The sequence below is a fragment of the Somniosus microcephalus genome, chromosome 32 (genome assembly GCF_052327205.1).
Source record: "Somniosus microcephalus isolate GS21.2 chromosome 32, FLI_Smic_1.0, whole genome shotgun sequence".
NCBI classification, from domain to species: Eukaryota; Metazoa; Chordata; class Chondrichthyes; order Squaliformes; family Somniosidae; genus Somniosus; species Somniosus microcephalus.
In genome coordinates, this window is record NC_141018.1 from 15,456,361 (window position 1) to 15,476,710 (window position 20,350).

At 46.2% G+C, this 20,350-nt stretch overlaps 1 protein-coding gene across 1 annotated transcript in view; it reads left to right on the top strand.

Moving 5' to 3' along the window:
• The window catches only part of LOC147097290 (fibrillin-1-like), a 465,058-nt gene that overhangs the window by 301,982 nt on the left and 142,726 nt on the right, over positions 1–20,350 (top strand). Inside the window, exons 25-26 of the mRNA XM_085972115.1 lie at positions 5,796–5,921; positions 6,922–7,050. Of these exons, the coding sequence (XP_085828241.1) occupies positions 5,796–5,921; positions 6,922–7,050 (255 nt within the window). The remainder of the gene's footprint in view (positions 1–5,795; positions 5,922–6,921; positions 7,051–20,350) is intronic.

Sequence of the window (20,350 nt, forward strand, 5' to 3'; positions counted from 1 at the left end):
GGCATCTACTGCCTTCTGTGGTAGAGAATTCCACAGGTTCACCACTCTCTGGGTGAAGAAATTCCTCCTCATTTCTGCCCTAAATGGCCTACCCCTTATCCTTAGACTGTGACCCCTGGTTCTGGACTCCCCGACCATCAGGAACATCCTTCCTGCATCTAGTCTGTCTAGTCCTGTTAGAATTTTATAAGTTTCGATGAGATCCCCTCTCATTCTTCTAAACTCCAGTGAGTACAAGCCCAATCAATCCAATCTCTCCTCATACGTCATTCCTGCCATCCCAGGTATCAGCCTGGTGAATCTTCGCTGAACTCCTTCCATGGCAAGAACATCCTTCCTCAGATAAGGCGACCAAAACTGCACACAATACTCAAGATGTGGTCTCACCAAGGCCTTGTACAACTGCAGCAAGACATCCTTGTTCCTATACTCAAACCCTCTCGCTACGAAGGCCAACATACCATTTGCCGCCTTAACCGCCTGCTGCACCTGCATGCTTACCTTCAGCAACTGGTGCACAAGGACACCCAGGTCTCGTTGCACTTCCCCTTCTCCCAATCTATTGCCATTCAGATAATAATCTGCCTTCCTGTTTTTGCTACCAAAGTGGATAACCTCACATTTATCCACGTTATATTGCATCTGTCATGCTTCTGCCCAATCACCCAACCTGTCCAAATCATCCTGGAGTTTCTCGGCATCCTCCTCACAGCACACATGCCCACCCAGCTTTGTGTCGTCTGCAAATTTGGAGATATTACTTCTAGTTCCCTTGTCTAGATCATTAATATATATTGTGAATAGCTGGGGTCCAAGGACCGATCCCTGCGGTACCCCACTAGTCACTGCCTGCCACTCGGAAAAAGACCCGTTTATTCCAACTCTTTGCTTTCTGTCTGCCAACCAGTTCTCTATCCAAGTCAGTACCTTGCCCCCTAAAAATAAAGCACTCGCCCAACGTGGGGCTCGAACCCGGTGTCCCCGACTGAACTAGCCGGAACTGGCACGTCCTTATCGCTGATTGCAGCCAGGCGCCTGTAATTTTTTTGCTAGCAACACTGCAGGAGATCCTTGCATAGTTTTGGGAATAAATGCACTATATTGTATGGTATGAGCCATAACAAACTCTTCTCAGGGCAACTAGGGATGGACAGTTAATGCCAGCCTTGCCAGCAATGCCCACATCCCAAGAATGTTTTTTTTACAAAACCTGCACATTTCCAGTTCAATCCCTGGCCTACGCAGAGTTAGCTGGTTTCAACTGTGGTGGGGTGCTCCGGATTAGGGAGAGGAAAAATAAATCTGTCAACATTCTTGTTCTTGTTCACCAAGTAAAGACCCCTGCTTAAAAACGGCTACCTCAACACCGACTGAGGGTAAGATCAGACTTCCCCATGCTTTAATAGCTATTTGACACTAAATTATCTAGACAACATTGGAAGTGGCTCTTTCACTACCTCACGGAGAGGAGGGAGGAAAGAGAAAGAAACAGTGATGCTATAGATACTGGTGTGTTTTAATGTGACAGAATTTATAATTCTACATCCACAATCCTGTTGCTGTTAACTCTGAATCCTGATTAATGCAGAATTAGTTTTAAATAAAAGTTACACTTGGAACTGGATTCCACATGTATCATGATTTTTGTTAAGTACAGATGACAACATCAATTAATAAATCCTTGTACCACAACTAATTGAATTAATTAAATCTGAACAAAAAAAATGTATATCCAAAATGATTGGATTATTGGCTTTTTCAAATGTTCTGTTTCTCGGTGAAATTTGACAGTGGGTTGACTCATTTAGGGTGTAAAACATTTGAGATCAGATAATTGAGCATTTTGTGTCGAGAGAAGAACTGTGTATTTCAGTGCTGTGCCTAGCTCAGGGATATTCTACAGTGGGACTGGAGTGAGAAGTGGCTAAAATTCTATGCTGAAGCTGCTTTTATACTATCGCTCATTTAGATCGAATTGTGGGAGCCCAGTGTCTGTGATCCAGCCCAAAACATTTAGGCCTAGAAATTCAGTATAGCCACGTTCGGGGCGCTAAAGTCGGGCGGCCGCTAAAGTTTGCGCCCGGCGCAAGTTCGCGCCACCTTCGCCGATATTCAGTCGCATCGCCCCAAGAGGTTGCTGCTGCGCTAAAACAGGCGATGCACGACTATCTTTAGGCGCTAAGCCGGCGGTCCTGAGCGATACCCCCGAGGCCGGGCGCAGCGCAGGTGCGGCGAGTTGTTGATTGACGGCAGACACTCTGGCGCCGGTCAGCTCTTAAAGGGGGAGGGTGGATTTGTTTGCCTGCCACGCCCTGCACACTGCAGCCCTCAAGCTAGGCCTGACCACTTCTGCTTCATCTGCGCAACGCCCAGGGCTATGGAGAAGGCCAGGGAGAGCACCCATTGCAGCCCCCATTATATGTTTGCAAACAATGATATGACACTGAAGGCAAAGACAAGTGGAAAGCTGTGGCCTGTAGCCACAAGTACCTGTCCGAGTGTTGAGCCAAAGCAGAAAGCTCTCTACCTTTGTCTCTCTGCAAAGATCCGTCTCTCAAAAAGGAGTGCTGCCAAATGGCAGCCTTTTCTACTGCAGGAGGTGTGCCCTTTAATTTGCGCCCCCCGCGCCCCGCATCGACGGAGAACCGTTCCCCTCTACCAGTCGCTAGGGGCGCCAGGCGCACAATAGGGCGTCGCCACTGAATTTCCGGTTTGGGGCGCACAAAGGGCGTTGCACGAGGAAATGATGTCAGGATCTGAGCGCGCGCAAAGACTTTGCGCCGCCGCTAAATCGTGAGTGAAGTTGGGGAGAGGCGCAGATCGCGCTGCGCCTGGCCGCTAGCCGCCTAGCGCCCAACATCTCCTCCTCCTAAGGCGCTACCGGCTGGCGCAAGCAACTGAATTTCTAGGCCTTACACTCCTAAATGGCTCCCTTACCTGAATCGTAATTTCATAAAAACCTATCAACAGGATGAGAGCTGGTATTACATTTACAGCAACAAACAGGCCATTTGGCCCAACAGGTCTATGCTGGTGTTTATGCTCCACATGAGCCTCCTCCCACCTTACTTCATATGGTATACTAAAGCTGTTCTCCCATAATCTGAGCTAAATAAATAGCAATATAAAAGTGAAGTGAGATAATTGTGTCTTTAGCTGGAGTAATTTGCAGTGACAAAAAGTACAGTAATATTTCGCTTCATCAAAATGTTTTTTTGGGTGGTAGGGGTGGAGGAGGAGAGTGGTGACGTGAAATTAACTTAAGTCCCTAACAATCTGTTTGAAAAATTCAATATTAAAATGTTTACAAATGCTAGTAAGTATTGATGTATTTATGTATTACACTAATTATTTTCATTGTAGATTGTCCTGTTTACAGCAGTAGATATAATCACTGATTGCAGAAAAAGAATGTCCCGTCCAAAACCCAAACAACTGCACGTCATGAAGACCATGTCCCATTACACAGATTGTTGCAGCTGTGTTGTTGTTGGAAGATGCTATGCGATAGTGAAGTACTTCCTCATAGGGAGGAATGGAGCGAAAATCAGATGGGGAGGGAGAGAGTAATACCGCTCCTGGCAGCCAGTTTTAGAGTGGCATTGCCTAGATCTAGAGAACATTGTTCCTGTATGGCAGGGATGGTGCATGGCACAGAGAGATTCAGGAGAGGAGAAGGACTTTTACTCTCAGTTAAAGTCTGTAATATTCTTGCAGTGCTCATGAGGCGTGCACAGTTGACACTTGTGAAGTATACTTCTTCAAGTGTTACCTAGGAGGTAATTTTAACCTAATCCACCCGGTAGAAAACTGATGGATCAGATAGGTCACCCGTTTTACACCCTGCCCGGTATTACTTTCCATTCACTTCAATTGAAAGTAAAATGAACAGCCGATGCAATCCCGTCTGTTTCCCTCGGTGGGTTAGGTTAAGATTAACCTCCGAGTGTTTGCATAACATTAAAAATAACATCTATCAAATAATTATGATAAAGATCTTATAAGAGCAATGTTGTTTCCTTTACTGCAAATAACTGGATAAAAGCTGTCTAAACATGGAAATACTGGACACATTCTACAAAGAAATCAACACTGCCTGAGTTTTCTTTTTATGAGATGACTGCTTTTCACAGTATAAATGTTGTGTAAACACATTAGGGTTGTAACTCTGCTGAGTGTTCTTGCACACTGATTCAGATGTTTGTGTAAAATTATGTTATACTATTTTTAAAAAGCCATTAGCCCAGCACCTGGGTTGACTTTGTTAAAGTAGCAGATAGGAATTTTACACAGTGCCATTACCAACACAATAAAAAAAATATATATTAACATTTCAGCTCATTGGGCTGGATTGTACCAGCCCTGAGGAGGCGGATTAGGTGGGAAACTTGGAAAAAATGACGCGGGTTCGGATCCTGCCATCAACCCGCCTCCGCGCAACATTCCCGAAGGCGGGCTTGCAGACTCCAAGTGGCATAATAGGCCCTTAAGGCACTTAACTACTACTTAAGTACCTCTATAATCCCATTTTGAGGCCTTTCAAATTTTGCCACATTTCCAGCATGCTGCACATCTCTCTTGAAACACGCCAGCTAACCCTGTCGGGTTCACAAGTAGCTGATTTCCTAACAGCTGCAGCTCCACCATAAAAACAGAGTTTTCAACAAGGATCAGTTGCAGGTGGCAGAACTTTGTTTTTTCAGGTCTTGGAGAACTTTTTGCAGGCCCACTGATTTTGGAAGTGATGAAGCTGAGATCCATCTCCACTGTGACCTCATGCGAAAACCCTCTCCCCACATTGACTGCGCGCTTCCTCAACTGAGGTATCTACCAGCAGTATGGGAAGCATTTATTTCCTTTCATCCTGGACCTCAGATTTGGACGAAGAGCAGCCACGGCAGCAGCAGAACCAGGAACAACAACAACAGCAGCAGCAACAACAGCAGGAGCGCCAACCTGCTGCTCATGGTGCAGACAAGGTCATTGAACCTCTTTTGGCACTGCAGCCAGGTTCTGCTGCACATTGATCTGGAACTCCCCTCCTGAGCCAGTTGTAGCCACACAGCTTTGGTCTGGTGGGGAGGTTTTTTCCTCCCAGAGGAAGGAAACAGCACCTCCTTCTGAACTCTGGCTCCCTCCACCAGACAATGGAGGGAGTCATCATCAATCCAAGGTGAGGCCTTGGGCCTTGAACTAGACATCTGACGAGCACCAAACAGTTAGAAGAGTAGCAAAGATAAGTCTAGAGGCAGAAAATGAACCAAGGCTGCTTGGAGCCCTTAAATGCAGCTGGATAAATGACATCATCAGAGGCGAGTTTCAGGCCCAAAAGACTAATTGGGCCAGGGGTGCGCACACGCTGGGAATCAATTGCCCAATTAGGGCAAAATAGCTAAATTATCCCACCTGACAGCGGCGGCGGGATCGGGACCCGCCGACCACCTGACCCGCCACCAATGGCAAAAGCCAGCACATTATGTTTGTCCTACAGAGCAAAATGCGACCCTCCATCCCTCACCTCAGCACTGTCCAGCATTTTGTTTTAGTCAGAGTAAACGGGTGCAGAGCAGACCCTGGGCTATGTGTAGTGACATTGGAAAGTTGATGCCAGATAGAGATATAAACTGCTCATGCATATATAAAAAGAGAGAAAAAAGAATCTTTTGTTCCTGCATCAGGCTTCAAAATATAATACTGCTTATGTGAGTAACCTTCGTATGAGTGTAAAGCTTTGCCTGATGTTCAACTAATATTGATGTCACTAAAAATAAAAATTACTCTTGATTTTTTTTTAGATATCAATGAATGCAGGACAATCCCAGGGATCTGTAGCAATGGGAAGTGCAGAAACACTGTTGGGAGTTTTAGATGCAAATGTAACAGTGGCTTCGCCCTCGATTCAGAAGAAAGAAACTGTACAGGTATGTCAGCATTTTCCTAATCACACAAGTGAGTGTCAACACTTCTGGAAATAATAACTAAGTTGGGAGGGGAGACTACCTTACCAAGGATTGGTTTTGCACAAGGAAACCAAATGCTAACCCAATTACAGCCATGGTAAGATCCTCAGTGTACATATGCATTGTTATTAATAGTGCCTTTAGGTCACTCTTTTGTTAAACTATACTGGTGTTTAAATTATACCATGCAATGTTAGCATACACTTACGCCTAGAAATCATTGGCGCCGCGCCTGTTATTCAGGTGCTAAACGGGAACCTAAGATTCCAATATGGTGGGCAGGAAGCACGTGCTCATTACAAGCCAGAAATGCGCCACCAGGCAAAAAAAAGGTGTCCAGGGCCCGATGTCCTGATCACTCCCCGTCCAAATCGACCCTCTCCCTCCCAATCGCTTCCCTCCAGCCCAAAATCGGGTTGGCCTCGGACCTACCCATTCTGGCTCAAGGAACCTGCAAGCTGACGCAAACAAATTTCTAGGCCTTAAGAGTATTATTAAATTCCTTCCTCCACTATTTAAAATGGGTTGATGTCTCTGTTAAAATAGCAAAGGAAGGAATTCGATACGAATGCGCTAAAAGTTACATTTTCCAAGCCCAAGCTAGTGGCAAGCAGCTTCGCTCCTGGTGCCAGCACATATCTGAAAATCATTGGTGGGATGTTCACCGCCGCTATTTTCCATCATGCAAGGTTGCTCGGTGTAGCGTGGACTTGGGAAATTTCTCTGCTCTCACTGGCTAATGCATTTGTTTTAAGTTCTTAACTGCTATTTTAAAAATAGCTGCAAAGAGGGATTTCAATCCTCAAAAGCTACAACCATACATTTTAATCAAGAATTACCAGAAAGCAACAATATTTACTGAATCTAACCATGCTTTAAATGAAAGTATACTTACTTCCTGGTTTTAAAAATAAAATTACATTGTTTTATCCTCTGCTGAAGATTTTTTTTTTACTTACAGATATTAATGAGTGTCGCATCTCTCCTGATCTATGTGGTCCCGGAACTTGTGTTAACACACCTGGAAGTTTTGATTGTGAATGCTTTGAAGGATATGAAAGCGGATTTATGATGATGAAGAACTGCATGGGTATGTTACAAATGAGAGAAAACAGTAACATAACTGATCAGTTATATATCTGAAAATGACAGGAAACTAGTGTACCACTGAATACCCATAGCATCAGTATGATGGGCCAAAAATTGCATTCGACGGCATAGCTCTGGATTAAGCCACCGATTGTGAAAAGAATATGCACCTACCTGTGGCGACCCTCCTGTGAAAACTTGCGGTCTGACGCTGCGAGTAGGAGGGCAGGGTAATGGCCCACAGATCCCAAGGAAGCAGCTTGTGCGGAAGCGTATCTGGGATCACATGGGCTTGGTCCTCCGATCAGGAAACAGAATTAGATTTTATTAATTTCAGTAATCAGATTTAATTACAATTTACAGGATTGGAATTTAATTGCTAATTAGCTTCATTCTACCAACTTCACTGAAAATTTAATTTTGCTGATAATTATTGACATAATTAAAACTCTAATATTTGCAGAAACAAGAAAAACTCATTTGATGTAGTTAAACTATATGATTTCCGAGATGAAAATGTTTAAAACATGTCTGAGGTATCCCCTTATGCTGATGCAAACAGGCCCTGCATCTGTTTGCATCAACCATAACATTTCCATACGCAGTTGATGGGCAAATAACCCAATTCTATGCCAGTAATTGGATTTTCTTGGGCTGTGGGGATGACCTGTGATGTAATAAAACTCACTACGCACTTCGTTTGAGCATAAAGCAAGGCTTTAATCAACTTGTTTCAAAACATGGAGGTCTAGTTGTACTTCACTAGTTCCTTGTCTTACAAAATGTCTCTGGCAAGCTGGGGCCGACGCCCGAGTATTTATACTCCTTGGACGGCGCCACCAGCTGGCCGTCCAGCGTTATTTCACGAGTAGTTTCTTGATGAATAATGAGATTTATAACAACCTGTCAACGCATAAGTTGACAGGCTGCATGTTCGGGATTTAGCATATGCTCAAGCGCAAGCGGAAATCCCGAACTTGCGGTGGATTTCAAAGCAGGTATGATGGCGTACTCAGAGTACGCCGCCATACTCACCGCAAAATCTGGGCCAATGTTTTCTTAACCAACAAAAAAGAATCATAATACATTTTTGAGCGGGGGTGCCACTCAAGTGGGGGGAGTGAAAGAGAATGTAGTTGTTAGGGGACAGTATAGTCAGAGGGATAGATACTGTTCTCTGCAGCTGTGACCAAGACATTGCGGGGCATCAGGGATGGTGAGAGTTAACTGGACACTTTAAAGCAGGAGGCAGTCACACCCCTTAGGTTAGATAGTGGTCAGGCAGGTAAGGGGACCCCAGAGGCAGCGCTGAAGTAGCCCCAACCTTTGCCCTTGTGTCCAACAGGTATGAGGTTCTTGCTGCCTGTGTGGATGAGGGAAAAGCCTGCAGGATGGATGAGCAAGCTGACCATGGCACCATGGTGCAGGAGGCCATTCAAGTGGGGGGTGTGAAAGGGAATGTAGTTGTGGTAGGGGACAGTATAGTCAGGGGAATAGATACTGTTCGCTGCAGCCGCGACCAAGAGTTCCGAAGGTTGTGTTGCCCGCCCGGTGCCAGGGTTAAAGATATCTCCTCGCGACTGGAGAAGAACTTGGAGTGGGAGGAGGAGGATCCAGTTGTTGTGGTCCACATAGGAACCAATGACTTATGCAGAACTAGGAATGAGGTTCTGCTGGGTGAGTTTGAGGAGCTAGGATCCAAATTAAAAAGCAGAACCTCAAAGGTAATAATCTCTGGATTGTTACCTGAGCCATGCTCAAATTGACATAGGGACAAACAGATTAGAGGTTTAAATGAGTGTCTCAAAGAGTGGTGTGGGAAGAAGGGGTTTCTGTTCATGGGACACTGGCATCAGGACTGGGGAGAGAGGGAGCTGTTCGTTGGGACGGGCTCCACTTAAACCAGGCTGGGACCAGTGTCTTGGCGAACTGAATAACTTGGGCAGTAGACAGGGCTTTAAACTAATGAAGTGGGGGTGGGAGGATTCAGGAAAGAGTAAATTTAAAAGCAGCGAGAGAAATGTCAAGGCTCAGAGCAGAGTAGAGTTTTGGGTAAAAATAAGCAGAGTGGGTCAGGAAGGCACAGAGAGAGTAACAAAGGTAATAAGGCATCAGTGACTAAGGTGACATCAGGGAAAAATAGAAATAAGTCAAAGCAACAAAATAGATGAATTAATAGCGCAGATAGAAATTAACAGGTTTGATTTAATAGCCGTAACGGAGACGTGGTTGCAAAATAGCCAAAGTTGGGAACTAAATATTACAACATACTTAACTTTTAGAAGAGATAGGCAAAATGGAAAAGGACGAGGGGTAGCCCTGATAATAAAGGATGGGATAAAGACAGTAGAGAGGGTCTTAGCTCTGAAAATCAAAAAGTAGAATCAGTTTGGGTGGAGCTAAGAAACAGCAAGGGGCAGAAAACATTGGTGGGAGTTGTTTATAGGCCCCCAAATAGTAGTTGTAATGAAGGGCAAAGTATAAATCAGGAAATTAGAGGCGCATGTAACAAGGGTAATACAGCGATCATGGAGGACTTTATAACTAATTTGCAGTAATAGTGTGGAGGATGAATTCATGGAATGTATGCAAGATAGTTTGCAAAGGAACTAACGAGGGAACAGGCTATTTTAGATCTAGTATTATGCAATAAGAAAGGGTTAATTAATGACCTTGTAGTAAAGGGGCCTTTAGGGAAGAGTGACCATAATAGGATAGAATTTTATACTGAGTTTGAAAGTGATTTAGTTAAATCCGAAACTAGGGTCTTAAATCTAAACAAAGCAAGCTACGTAGGTATGAGGTGCAAGTTGGCTAAGGTAGATTGGGAAACTACATTAAAAAGTTTGATGGTAGACAAGCAATGGCTAGCATTTAAAGAATTAATAATTAATTTATAACAAATGTACATTCCTTTAAGGCACAAAAACCCCACAGGAAAAGTGGTCGAACCATGGCTAACAAGAGAAGTTAAAGATAGTGTTAGATCAAAGGAAGAGGCTTATAATGTTGCCAAAAAGAGTAGTAAGCCTGAGGATTGGGAGGATTTTAGAATTCAGCAAAGGAGGGCTAAGACATTGATAAAGAAAGGGAAAATAGAATATTAGAATAAACTAGCAAGAGACATAAAAACAGACTGTAAAAGCTTCTAAAGGTATGTAAAAAGGAAAAGATTAGCAAAAGTAAATGTGGGTCCCTTACAGGCTGAGACAGGAGACATTTTAATGGGGAATAAGGAAATGGCAGAGAAATTAAATAAATACTTTGGGCTGGATTTTCTCAATGGAGACGGGTTGGAGGCGGGACTGCTGCTTGTCGTGTCAATGTCCTGCCTACATCATCGTCTGACCAACCAGAGGGATTTTCCCCTGATTGACCTTGTTAAGCCCGCCCTGTGGGCTCAGCAGGCCAATTCGGGAGGAAGTCACTGACAGAGCACGTCAACGTCAGACGTGCTATCTGTCAAGACTTATTGAAAGAAGAAATGTCAGTGTTTGACAGCTCTGTGAAGCTGTCAAACACTGACATTCTCTGTAGTTTGATGAGTCCTTGTGTTCACGACTCATCAAACCTTTCAACTTTGACGATTTCAGATGGTTGTTGGGTCGGAGGATCCAATAGCCAGTCTGAAATCGACAAGGAAGATGTCGGGTCTCCCGATCCAGGGTGGATGATGGCTGTAGGAAGAAAACAATGTAAGTGAACATTTTTTTAAACTTATCACTCACCCTACATACTTATCAATTCACACTTGCACCCATTACTCACCTCTACATCTTACTTCCAGGTGCCTCCGACCCCCCAGACCTCCTTCATGTCTCCTCCAACCCGGAGGGGTTCTCCGAGGTCGGGAAGCCTTTACCTGAGAAGCAAAATGGTACTAATCCTTTTTTCTGCCTGTTAACTACCTGTTAACAGGCAGTTAAAAGGATTTAATGCCTTTCCCATCTCCAGGAGACGGGACCCGAATCAACACATCTTTCTGCCTCCTGGCAAAAGGGCACGGAGGCGGGATGGGCGGGTTTGCCATCCGCCCCCACTTTCTGCTACTTTACCGGCAGTCCCGCCTCCTCGGGGCTGAGAAAATCCGGCCCTTTGTGTCCGTCTTCACGGAGGAAGACGCAGAAAAATTCCCGGAAGTAGTGGAGAACCAAGGGTCCAGCGAGAAAGAGCAACTGAAAGAAATTAGTATCAGTAAAAAAAATAGTACTGGAGAAATTAAAGAGACTAAAAGCCAATAAATCCCCTGGACCTGATGGCCTACATCCTAGGGTATTGAAAGAGGTGGCTATACAGATAGTGGATGCATTGGTTGCCATTTTCCAAAATTCCATAGATTCTAGAACGGTTCCGCAGATTGGAAGGTAGTAAATGTAACCCCACTATTTAAGAAAGGAGGGAGAGAGAAAACGAGGAACTACAGACCAGTTAGCCTGACATCAGTAGTAGGGAAAATGCTAGAAACTATTATTAAGGACATGGTAACAGGGCACTGAGAAAATAATAATAGGATTGGGCAGAGTCAACATGGATTTATGAAAGGGAAATCGTGTTTGATAAATCTGTTGGAGTTTTTTGAGGTTGTAACTAGCAGAATAGATAAGGGGGAACCAATGGATGTGGTGTATTTGGATTTTCAGAAGGCATTCGATAAGGTGCCACACAAGAGGTTATTAAACAAAATTAGGGCTCATAGGATTAGGGGTAATATGCTAGCATGGATTGAGGATTGGTTAACGGACAGAAAACAGAGACTAGGAATAAACGGGTCTTTTTCGGGTTGTTAGGCCTAATGGCGTACCACAAGGATCAGTGCTTGGGCCTCAGCTATTCACAATCTACATCAATGATTTGGATGAGGGGACCAATTGTAATATATCCAAGTTTGCTGATGATACAAAGCTGGGTGGGAATGTAAGTTGTGAGGAGGATGCAAGGAGGCTTCAAGGGGATATAGACAGGCTAAGTGAGTGGGCAAGAACATGGCAAATGGAATATAATGTGGAGAAATGTGAAGTTATCCCCTTTGGTAGGAAAAGTAGAAAAACAGAGTATTTTTTAAATGGTGAGAGATTGGGAAATGTTGGTGTTCAGAGGGACCTGGGTGTCCTTGCACACACATCACTGAAAGTTAATATGCAGGTACAGCAAGCAATTAGGAAAGCAAATGGTACGTTGGCCTTTATTACAAAGGGATTTGAGTATAAGAGTAAAGACGTCTTACTGCAATTATATGGGGCCCTAGTGAGACAACACCTGGAGTATTGTGTGCAGTTTTGGTCTCACCTAAGGAAGGATATACTTGCCATAGAGGGAGTGCAACAAAGGTTCACCAGACTGATTCCTGGGATAGGGGGAATGTCCTATGAAGAGAGATTGAGTAGACTGGGCCTATATTCTCTAGAGTTTAGAAGAATGAGATGTGATTTCATTGAAACATACAAAATTCTTACAGGACTTGACAGGGTAGCTGCAGGAAGGATGTTTTCCCTGGCTGGGGAGTCTAGAACCAGGGGTCAAAGTCTCAGAATAAGAGGTTTAAATGAGTGAGGACTGAGATGAGGAGAAATTTCTTCACTGGGGGTGGTGAATCTTTGGAATTCTCTACCCCATAGGGCTGTGCAGGCTCAGTCGTTGAGTATATATTAACGACAGAGATTGATAGGGTACTGAATTTGGATGATCAGCCATGATCTCACTGAATGGCGGAGCAGGCTCGAGGGGCCGAATGGCCTACTCCTGCTCCTATCTTCTATGTTTCTATGATAGATTTTTGAATATTAAGGGAATCAAGGCATATGGGGATAGTGCAGGAAAGTGGAGATGAGGTAGAAGATGAGCCATGATCTTATTGAATGGCGGAGCGGGCTCGAAGGGCCAAATGGCCTACTCCTCCTATTTCTTATGTTCTTAATACCCATTCTGAAGGATTTCATTTCTGCTTCTAATAGTGTAATATATATTTGTTACATATACATGATGCTTTGTTGCCTTAAGTGATAATGTCCTTGTTAGCCACTGTATCAGTGGCGTAGTGCATTCGATAAGCAATGCACTACATCACAAACTGTTGGAGGATAGGTTTGAAGCCACCATCCCACACGCTGCGTTCCCTATCTAATCCTCGACACTGTGGAGACCTTGAGTGGAGATTAATTGTTTTCCAATAAATTGGGAGAGTAAGTCACTTGATATCAATCTTGTGCATTTCTAAAGGCCTGATTTCAGAGCACCATTGCTAAAGACCTAATTGCAGGTTCCCTGTCTGCCAAACTCAAATACAAATGGTTTATGATTTTGAGAGGGAAGGGAGAAAATATTTTTTTTTAAATAGTTGGTCCACTGTGTGTTCCGTGCAATCATCTAATTTTCTCTTGGAAAATAGCAAGCAGATCAACACTGCTTGTCATGGGGTGTTAACTGTTAAGAAGTTAAGTGACCATTAGCAAGTTTACATCATAGTTATGCTGCAGCTGGTGCATAATATCAAAGAATGAGATGAAGCATTTCTCAAAGGGGAAAGCATGTTGAATTTCACTGGCCAGCATTTTCATAGCTCTGTAAAGGTTTTTGTATCATTTGACATTTTTATTTACCACTAAACATATATTTGTAAAACCTACCTTGCTTTATACCATATTGGCCCTGAATTTGCAGCCGGAGGATTCCTGCGGGGAAATGCCTCCTATCTGCAAATAAAATCCACGCCTACCTGGTTGTCCGGGAGGTACGGAGCCTCGCAGTCCCGGGCTTCTCTGGGTACCAATGGGAAGAGGCCCATGTATCTCGGGCGCAGGCGGTTCGCAAGCGCCCCTGGGTTCACGTGGGCCGGACCAACAAATGACAGAAGGGAATCCGCATTCATTCTTATCGGGTGGAATACCCCCAAAAATACACCTAGACATCAAATACATTTTTTTTTAAAACACATATTTAAAATTAGTTAAAATGGCATTTAAAAAAAATTTATTTTGAAAAATAAATTTACTTGTTTTAAAGGGGCTAAAAATAAACTTACCTTATTTAACAAGTTTTTAAATGTATAAATTATTGCTTAAATTTAATTTTTCTGTTTTTTGAAGCTCTGACGCTGTTACCAGGTGTAAGAATTTCATGGGCATTTGCTGGGCAGAAGTTGGGCAAATTTCCCAACTCTCTGCCTGCGGAAGCCCTTTTCCCGGGGATGTGGATGATCTGTCAAGCACTTGCCTAAACCCGGAACTTGCGCGGCCCCTACGGGTGTGGGGGCCACAAATTACGGCCCATTGTTTGTCATTGTCTTTCTTTCTGTCTTTGTCTGAGGTGGGTTGTGTGCCTATTTACCTACCCCTCTGTCTGTTCCTCTTTCTATCTCCTTTGTTTGTGTCATTTTCCATCTGTGCATATCATCCTTTCTCAGGGGTGATGGGTGAACGGGACTTGGTGCAAGTTAGGACATGGGCAGCCGAGTTTTGGATGACCTCAAGTTTACATATGGTAGAACGTGGGAGACCAGCCAGGAGTGCGTTGGAATAGTCAAGTCTAGAGGTAACAAAGGCGCGGATGAGCTGAAGCAAGGGCGATGTTACGGAGGTGGAAATAGGCGGTCTTAGTTATGCTGCGGAAATGTGGTCGGAAGCTCATTTCAGGGTCAAATATGACACCAAGGTTGCGAACAGTGTGACATATGTTAGGGAGATGGATGGAGTCAGTGGCTAGGGAACGGAGTTTGTGTTTGGAAGAACAATGGCTTCGATCTGCCCAATATTTAATTGGAAAAAATTTCTGCTCATCCAGAACTGGATGTCGGACAAGCAGTCTGACAATTTAGAGACCGTGGAGGGGTCGAGAGAAGAGGTGGTGAGGTAGAGCTGGGTGTCATCAGCGTACATGTGGATACTGACGCTGTGTTTTTGGATGATGTCGCCAAGGGGCAGCATGTAGATGAGAAATAGGAGGGGGCCAAGGATATATCCTTGGGGGACACCAGAGGTAACGATGCCGAAATGGGAAGAGAAGCCATTGCAGGTGATTCTCTGGCTACGATTAAATAGATAAGAATGAAACCAGGCGCGTGCAGTCCCACTCAGCTGGACGATGGTAGAGAGGCGTTGGAGGAGGATGTGTCGAAGGCTGCAGACAAATCAAGAAGCACGCGGAGGAATAGTTTACCTTTGTCACACTTTCACAAAGGATGTCATTTGTGACTTTGATGAGAGCCATTTCGGTACTGTGGCAGGGGCGGAAACCTGATTGGAGGGATTCAAACATGGAGTTGCGGGAAAGGTGGGCACGGATTTGGGGGGCGACAACACGTTCAAGGACTTTGGAGAGGAGAGGAAGGTTGGAGATGGGGCGGTAGTTTGCAAGGACGGAGGGTCATGGGTTGGTTTTTTGAGGAGAGGGGTGATGATGGCAGATTTGAGGGTTGGGGGGCAGTACCTGAGGAGAGAGAACTGTTAACAATGTCAGCTAAAATGGGAGCCAGAAAAGGAAGTTGGGTGGTCAGCAGTTTGGTAGAAATAGGGTCGAGGGAGCAGGAAGTGGGTCTCATGGACAAGATGAGCGCGGGGACGTCATAAAGGGAGCTTGGAGAGAAACTGGAGAAAGGGCTAGGGCAGGGGGGGAACCTTAAAGAAAGTTTGACCCGGTGGGCTAGGGGAAAGAAGGGAAAGGGCAGAGGCAGCTGAATGGATGGTCTCAATCTTGGAGACAAAGAAGTCCATGAGCTCCTCACACTTGTCGGAGGGGACGGTGGAGGAGACAGGGGAGAGGGATTTAAGAAGATGGTTAGCAGTAGAAAATAGAAGCCGGGGTTTATTTTTGCATTCTAGATTCTGGAATAATGAGCAATTTTGGCAGACGAGAACAGGACCCGATAATGCTTTATGTGGCCCAGCCAGATCTTGCGGTGAATGACTAAACCAGTTGTCCGCCATATCCATTCAAGTCTGCGTCCCCTGGACTTAAGGGCGCAAAGATGAGGGGTGTACCGGGGGAATGGCCAGGTTGAGCGAGAGTAATTGTTTTAATAGGGACTAGGGCATTAGAGGTGGTAGTGAGGGTGTGGTTGAGCAGATTGGTAGCTGCAGAAATGTCGTGGTGAATGGAGGGCCAAAGGCTGGACAGTTGGGATTTCGTAAGTGCAGTTGTAAGAGAGTTTTTTCCAGGGGTGGACACAGAAGGAAGTAGGGTTGATGGGGGTATGTGGGTGGAGAGCGACATGAAGAAGTGGTGAAAGATGGCCTTATCTGCGATTGACACGATGGGAGTAGCGAGGCCACGAGAGATGGCAAGGTCAAGAGGGTGGCCGTGAATATGCATTGGGGAGTTTACATGGAGGGAAAGATTTAGATGAGGATAGGAGGCTAGTGAACTCAGAGGAGAGAGAGCATGATGAATTGAGATGGAGGATGAATTCACCGAGGATGAGAAGTCGCTCGGTGCAGAGGCTTAGGGAGGAAAGCAGTGACGATATCTCGGTAATAAAATTTTTATGGTACTTGGGTGGGCGATAGAGAACGAGAATTTTAAATGAGAGGTGAGAGGTGTGGAATAAGATGAGATGCTCAAAGGAGGAGAAAGTGCCGGAAGAGTAGGGGACAGACCAAGGTGTGATTTGGTGATGAGAGCCACACCGCCACCACGGCAGTCTGGGCAGGGCAAGTGGTGGAAGGTATAACCAGGCGGGGAGGCTTCATTTAAGGATAAGGTGTCATCACCCCTCACCCCAGCTCTGCACTCTGGGCTCCTAGATCAGGGACTAAGGCCTTGAAATTCAGTGGGCTGCGCCACCAGTTAGCGCCCAAAGAGGGCACTTAGTGGATTTAGCGCCACTGGCCATGCCTCCCGCGAAATTTAGTGGGGCGCTAATGGCGGCATTAGCCTGTAGCGCTGCGCCGCCACCGATGACGTCCCGATCGCGATATTGGGTCGCGCTCCCCGCTGTAACGCCGGTCGCAATTTGCAACCGGTTCAGGGGAGCCTACCTGCGGCGGTAGTGGCACTAATTAAAGGGGAGGTGCGGGGCGGCCATTTTTTTTGCTGGCCGCCTGCCAGCACCTCCTCGCGCCGCCGTCCCCGGCCTCCTGAGCCCCCCCCGGCAGTGCCGGCTGTGTACCAAGAGCCCGGCACTTCTCGGTGCCTGGCTCTTTTGCTGGCACTCGCGATCTCCGATCGTGCTGGTGCAGGCCCCTCCCCTTTAAGAAGGGGAGGAAGGCCTGCAGTACCGCAGCGCACCGTGCCGCAGCGTGTGGTGCTGCGATATTCAGTTGCAGCGCCCCAAGAGGGATGCGGGGCGCCTCGAGCAGCACCCCACTTCTGTTTGGGGCGCTGAAACGGAATATCGGGCTGGTGCAAGCGGCTCCGTCTGGAGCGGTAATTCCGGCGGGGCGCCAGTGAATTTCTAGGCCTAAAATTGGTCACAGTTCCAACTACAGTACTAATCAAAATCCAGCGTCCATTGCTGGAAGTTCACGCAGGTGGTTGTTAGGAGGGCAAGATCAGACTTGGCTGTGATGCCTTCATGCTTGAATCGCCTGATGACACTTCCCCTAAAGACTCATCCATGAATAATGACCACCTGGGAAAAACACTAGAAGCCAATTGGTACTAATGGAACCATAACCAAATAAGAAGCCAACAATTTATATAGGGCTCATGTCCGTGTTTCACAACGTACAGAGGTGACTTTTGAAGTAAGGGAGGAAGGTAACAAAGCAAGGCGATTTTGAGAGAGAATTCCAGAGAGCAGGGGCTTAGTGATTTTTTAGAATTTGTTTATGGGATTTGGGCGTCGCTGGCAAGGCCAGCATTTATTGCCCATCCCTAATTGCCCTTGAGAAGCTGGTGGTGAACCGCTGTAATCCGTGTAGTGAAGGTACTCCCACAGTGCTGTTAGAGAGGGAGTTCCAGGATTTTGAACCAGCGATGATGAAAGATTGGCAATATACTTCTAAATCAGGATGGTGTGCGACTTGGAGGGGAATTTAGAGGTGGTGGTGTTCCCATGCGCCTGCTGCCCTTGTCCTTTTAGGTGGAAGAGGTTGCGGGTTTGGGAGGTGCTGCCGAAGAAGCAGTGCATTTGTAGATGGTACACACTGCAGCCACGGTACGCTGGTGGTGGATGGGCTGCCAATCAAGCGGGCTGCTTTGTCCTGGATGGTGTCGAGCTTCTTGAGTGTTTTTGGAGCTGCACTCATCCAGGCAAGTGGAGAGTATTCCATCACACTCCTTACTTGTGCCTTGTAGATGGTGGAAAGACTTTGGGGAGTCAGGAGGTGAGACACTCGCCACAGAATACCTAGCCTCTGACCTGCTCTTGTTGCCACAGTATTTATGTGGCTGGTCCAGTTCAGTTTCTAGTCAATGGTGATACCCAGGATGTTGATAGTGAGAGATTCGGCAATGGTAAGGCCGTTGAATGTCAAGGGGCGATGGTTAGACTCTTGCTTGTTGGAGATAGTCATTGCCTGGCACTTGTGTGGCGTGAATGTTACCTGCCACTTATCAGCCCAAGCCTGAACGTCGTCCAGGTCTTGTTGCATGTGAGCATTATCTGAGGAGTTGTGAACGGCACTGAACACTGTGCAGTCATCAGCGAACATCCTATTTCTGACCTTATGTTGGAGGGAAGGTCATTGAATGATCAACTTCTGATGGTGAGGCACAGAGTAGGGACGAACAGTATTCGAAGTAGTGGGGAAGGCTGCATGGCTGGAGAAGATCATTCAGAGGGTGAAGTTAAATCCTAGAGGGATGTGAGAATGAAGATCTTGAAGTGAATTTGCTTAAGCACAGGAAACCAATAGAATAGGAGGCCAGTGAGAAAAAAGAGCTTTCAAGAACCAATCCTTGGTAAGGAAGTCATGCATAAGATTCTGAGTAGCAGCAGGGAAGAATTAGGGGTGCAAGACCCCAAGTTTATGCACCATAGGTTTTAGGACAAGAAGGCAGCTGGGGGACGGTGATGTAGTTGCCACACGGAACACATAAGTGGTGGAAGGAGTCAAGATGGACGACTTCAGTTTTACCAGACTTGAGCTGATGGAAATTTTTACTCATCCAGAATTGAGTGTCAGACAGACAGTGGGAAAGGGCAGCAGCAGCTTTGGAGTTGCTGGTGGTGGAGAGTTAGAATTAGATGTTGTCAGCAAACATGTTGAAGCTGACACCTTAGTTTTTAGTTAGTGTCCACTTCAAAACACAGATTCAAAGCAAATGCAATGGACAATAGACTTATTCATTACTTGCCTTAAAAGATGGCTTCATCAATAATTTAAAAAAAATTATATTATGTAGCAATTTTAAAAAAAAACTTCTAACAAGCTGGCTAGCCTCCCATCTTTACTATGGCTGGAATTTCCCCCAGGTAGACAAGTTGGGGGTGGGGGGGCCTCCGGGGTGGGACGATTTTAACGGCAGGGCCTGATTTGAATGTGAGGCCTTGGATTCCCGCCCGCAGCCAGCCAGATTGAGAGGCTGGCTGGCTGCGGATGGGTAGGCCTCAGAAACGAGGGACCGGTCCAGGGGCGGGATCGCGGGAGGAGGATTGGCAATCGGCAGGGGTTTGGGATCGGAAGAAGAATCAGCAGGGGCCTGGGATTGGGAGGGGGGAGAGAGCATCAGCAGGGGGCGGGGTTCGGGAGGGGGGGGGAGAGCATCGGCAGGGGTCAGGGATTGCGGGGAGGGAGAGAGCATCAGAAGGAGTCGAGGATTGTGGTGTGGGGGGGGTGGGGTCGGCTAGAGATCGGCAGCGAGGGAGAGAGCTCGGGGCCGACCACCGGAGGATCATGGCCGGCCTCATCATCGTTTGAGGAGTGGAAGGCGATCGGAAGCCTTGTGGGGGGGGTCTCTGATCGCGGAGGGTGGGTATGGTCGGGATCCTGGATCCCGGAGGTAGGTATAAAGCCACTTACCTCCTGGATGCAGCAGTCCTTGCCTCGGTTTAACTGCCGGGTTTCACAAATTGTGTGAAACCCGTCCACAGGCAGTTAAACACAAAATGGGGGAAAAGGAGGCTTTCAGTCTCACTACAATATTTAAATTGAGCTAACGCCCCCTGGGAGCGGGTTGGTCCCCCGACCCCATCCCGCCTCCGGTAAAACCAGAAGTGGGTGGGTTGAAGGTGGGATCAGGCCGGGAATCCAAACCCACCCTTTTTTTAGGGGAAAATTCCGGCCTATGTTTGAGGCTAGGTGCTGAAACATATCATGATGGTTTCCCCTGCCTCAATTCCCAATAAACATCATTGCTTCCCTGAAAACACTGAGCTATCGGCATTGTGTGCTGGTGCGAGTTGTGGCCAAGAGGGTATCCTTGTA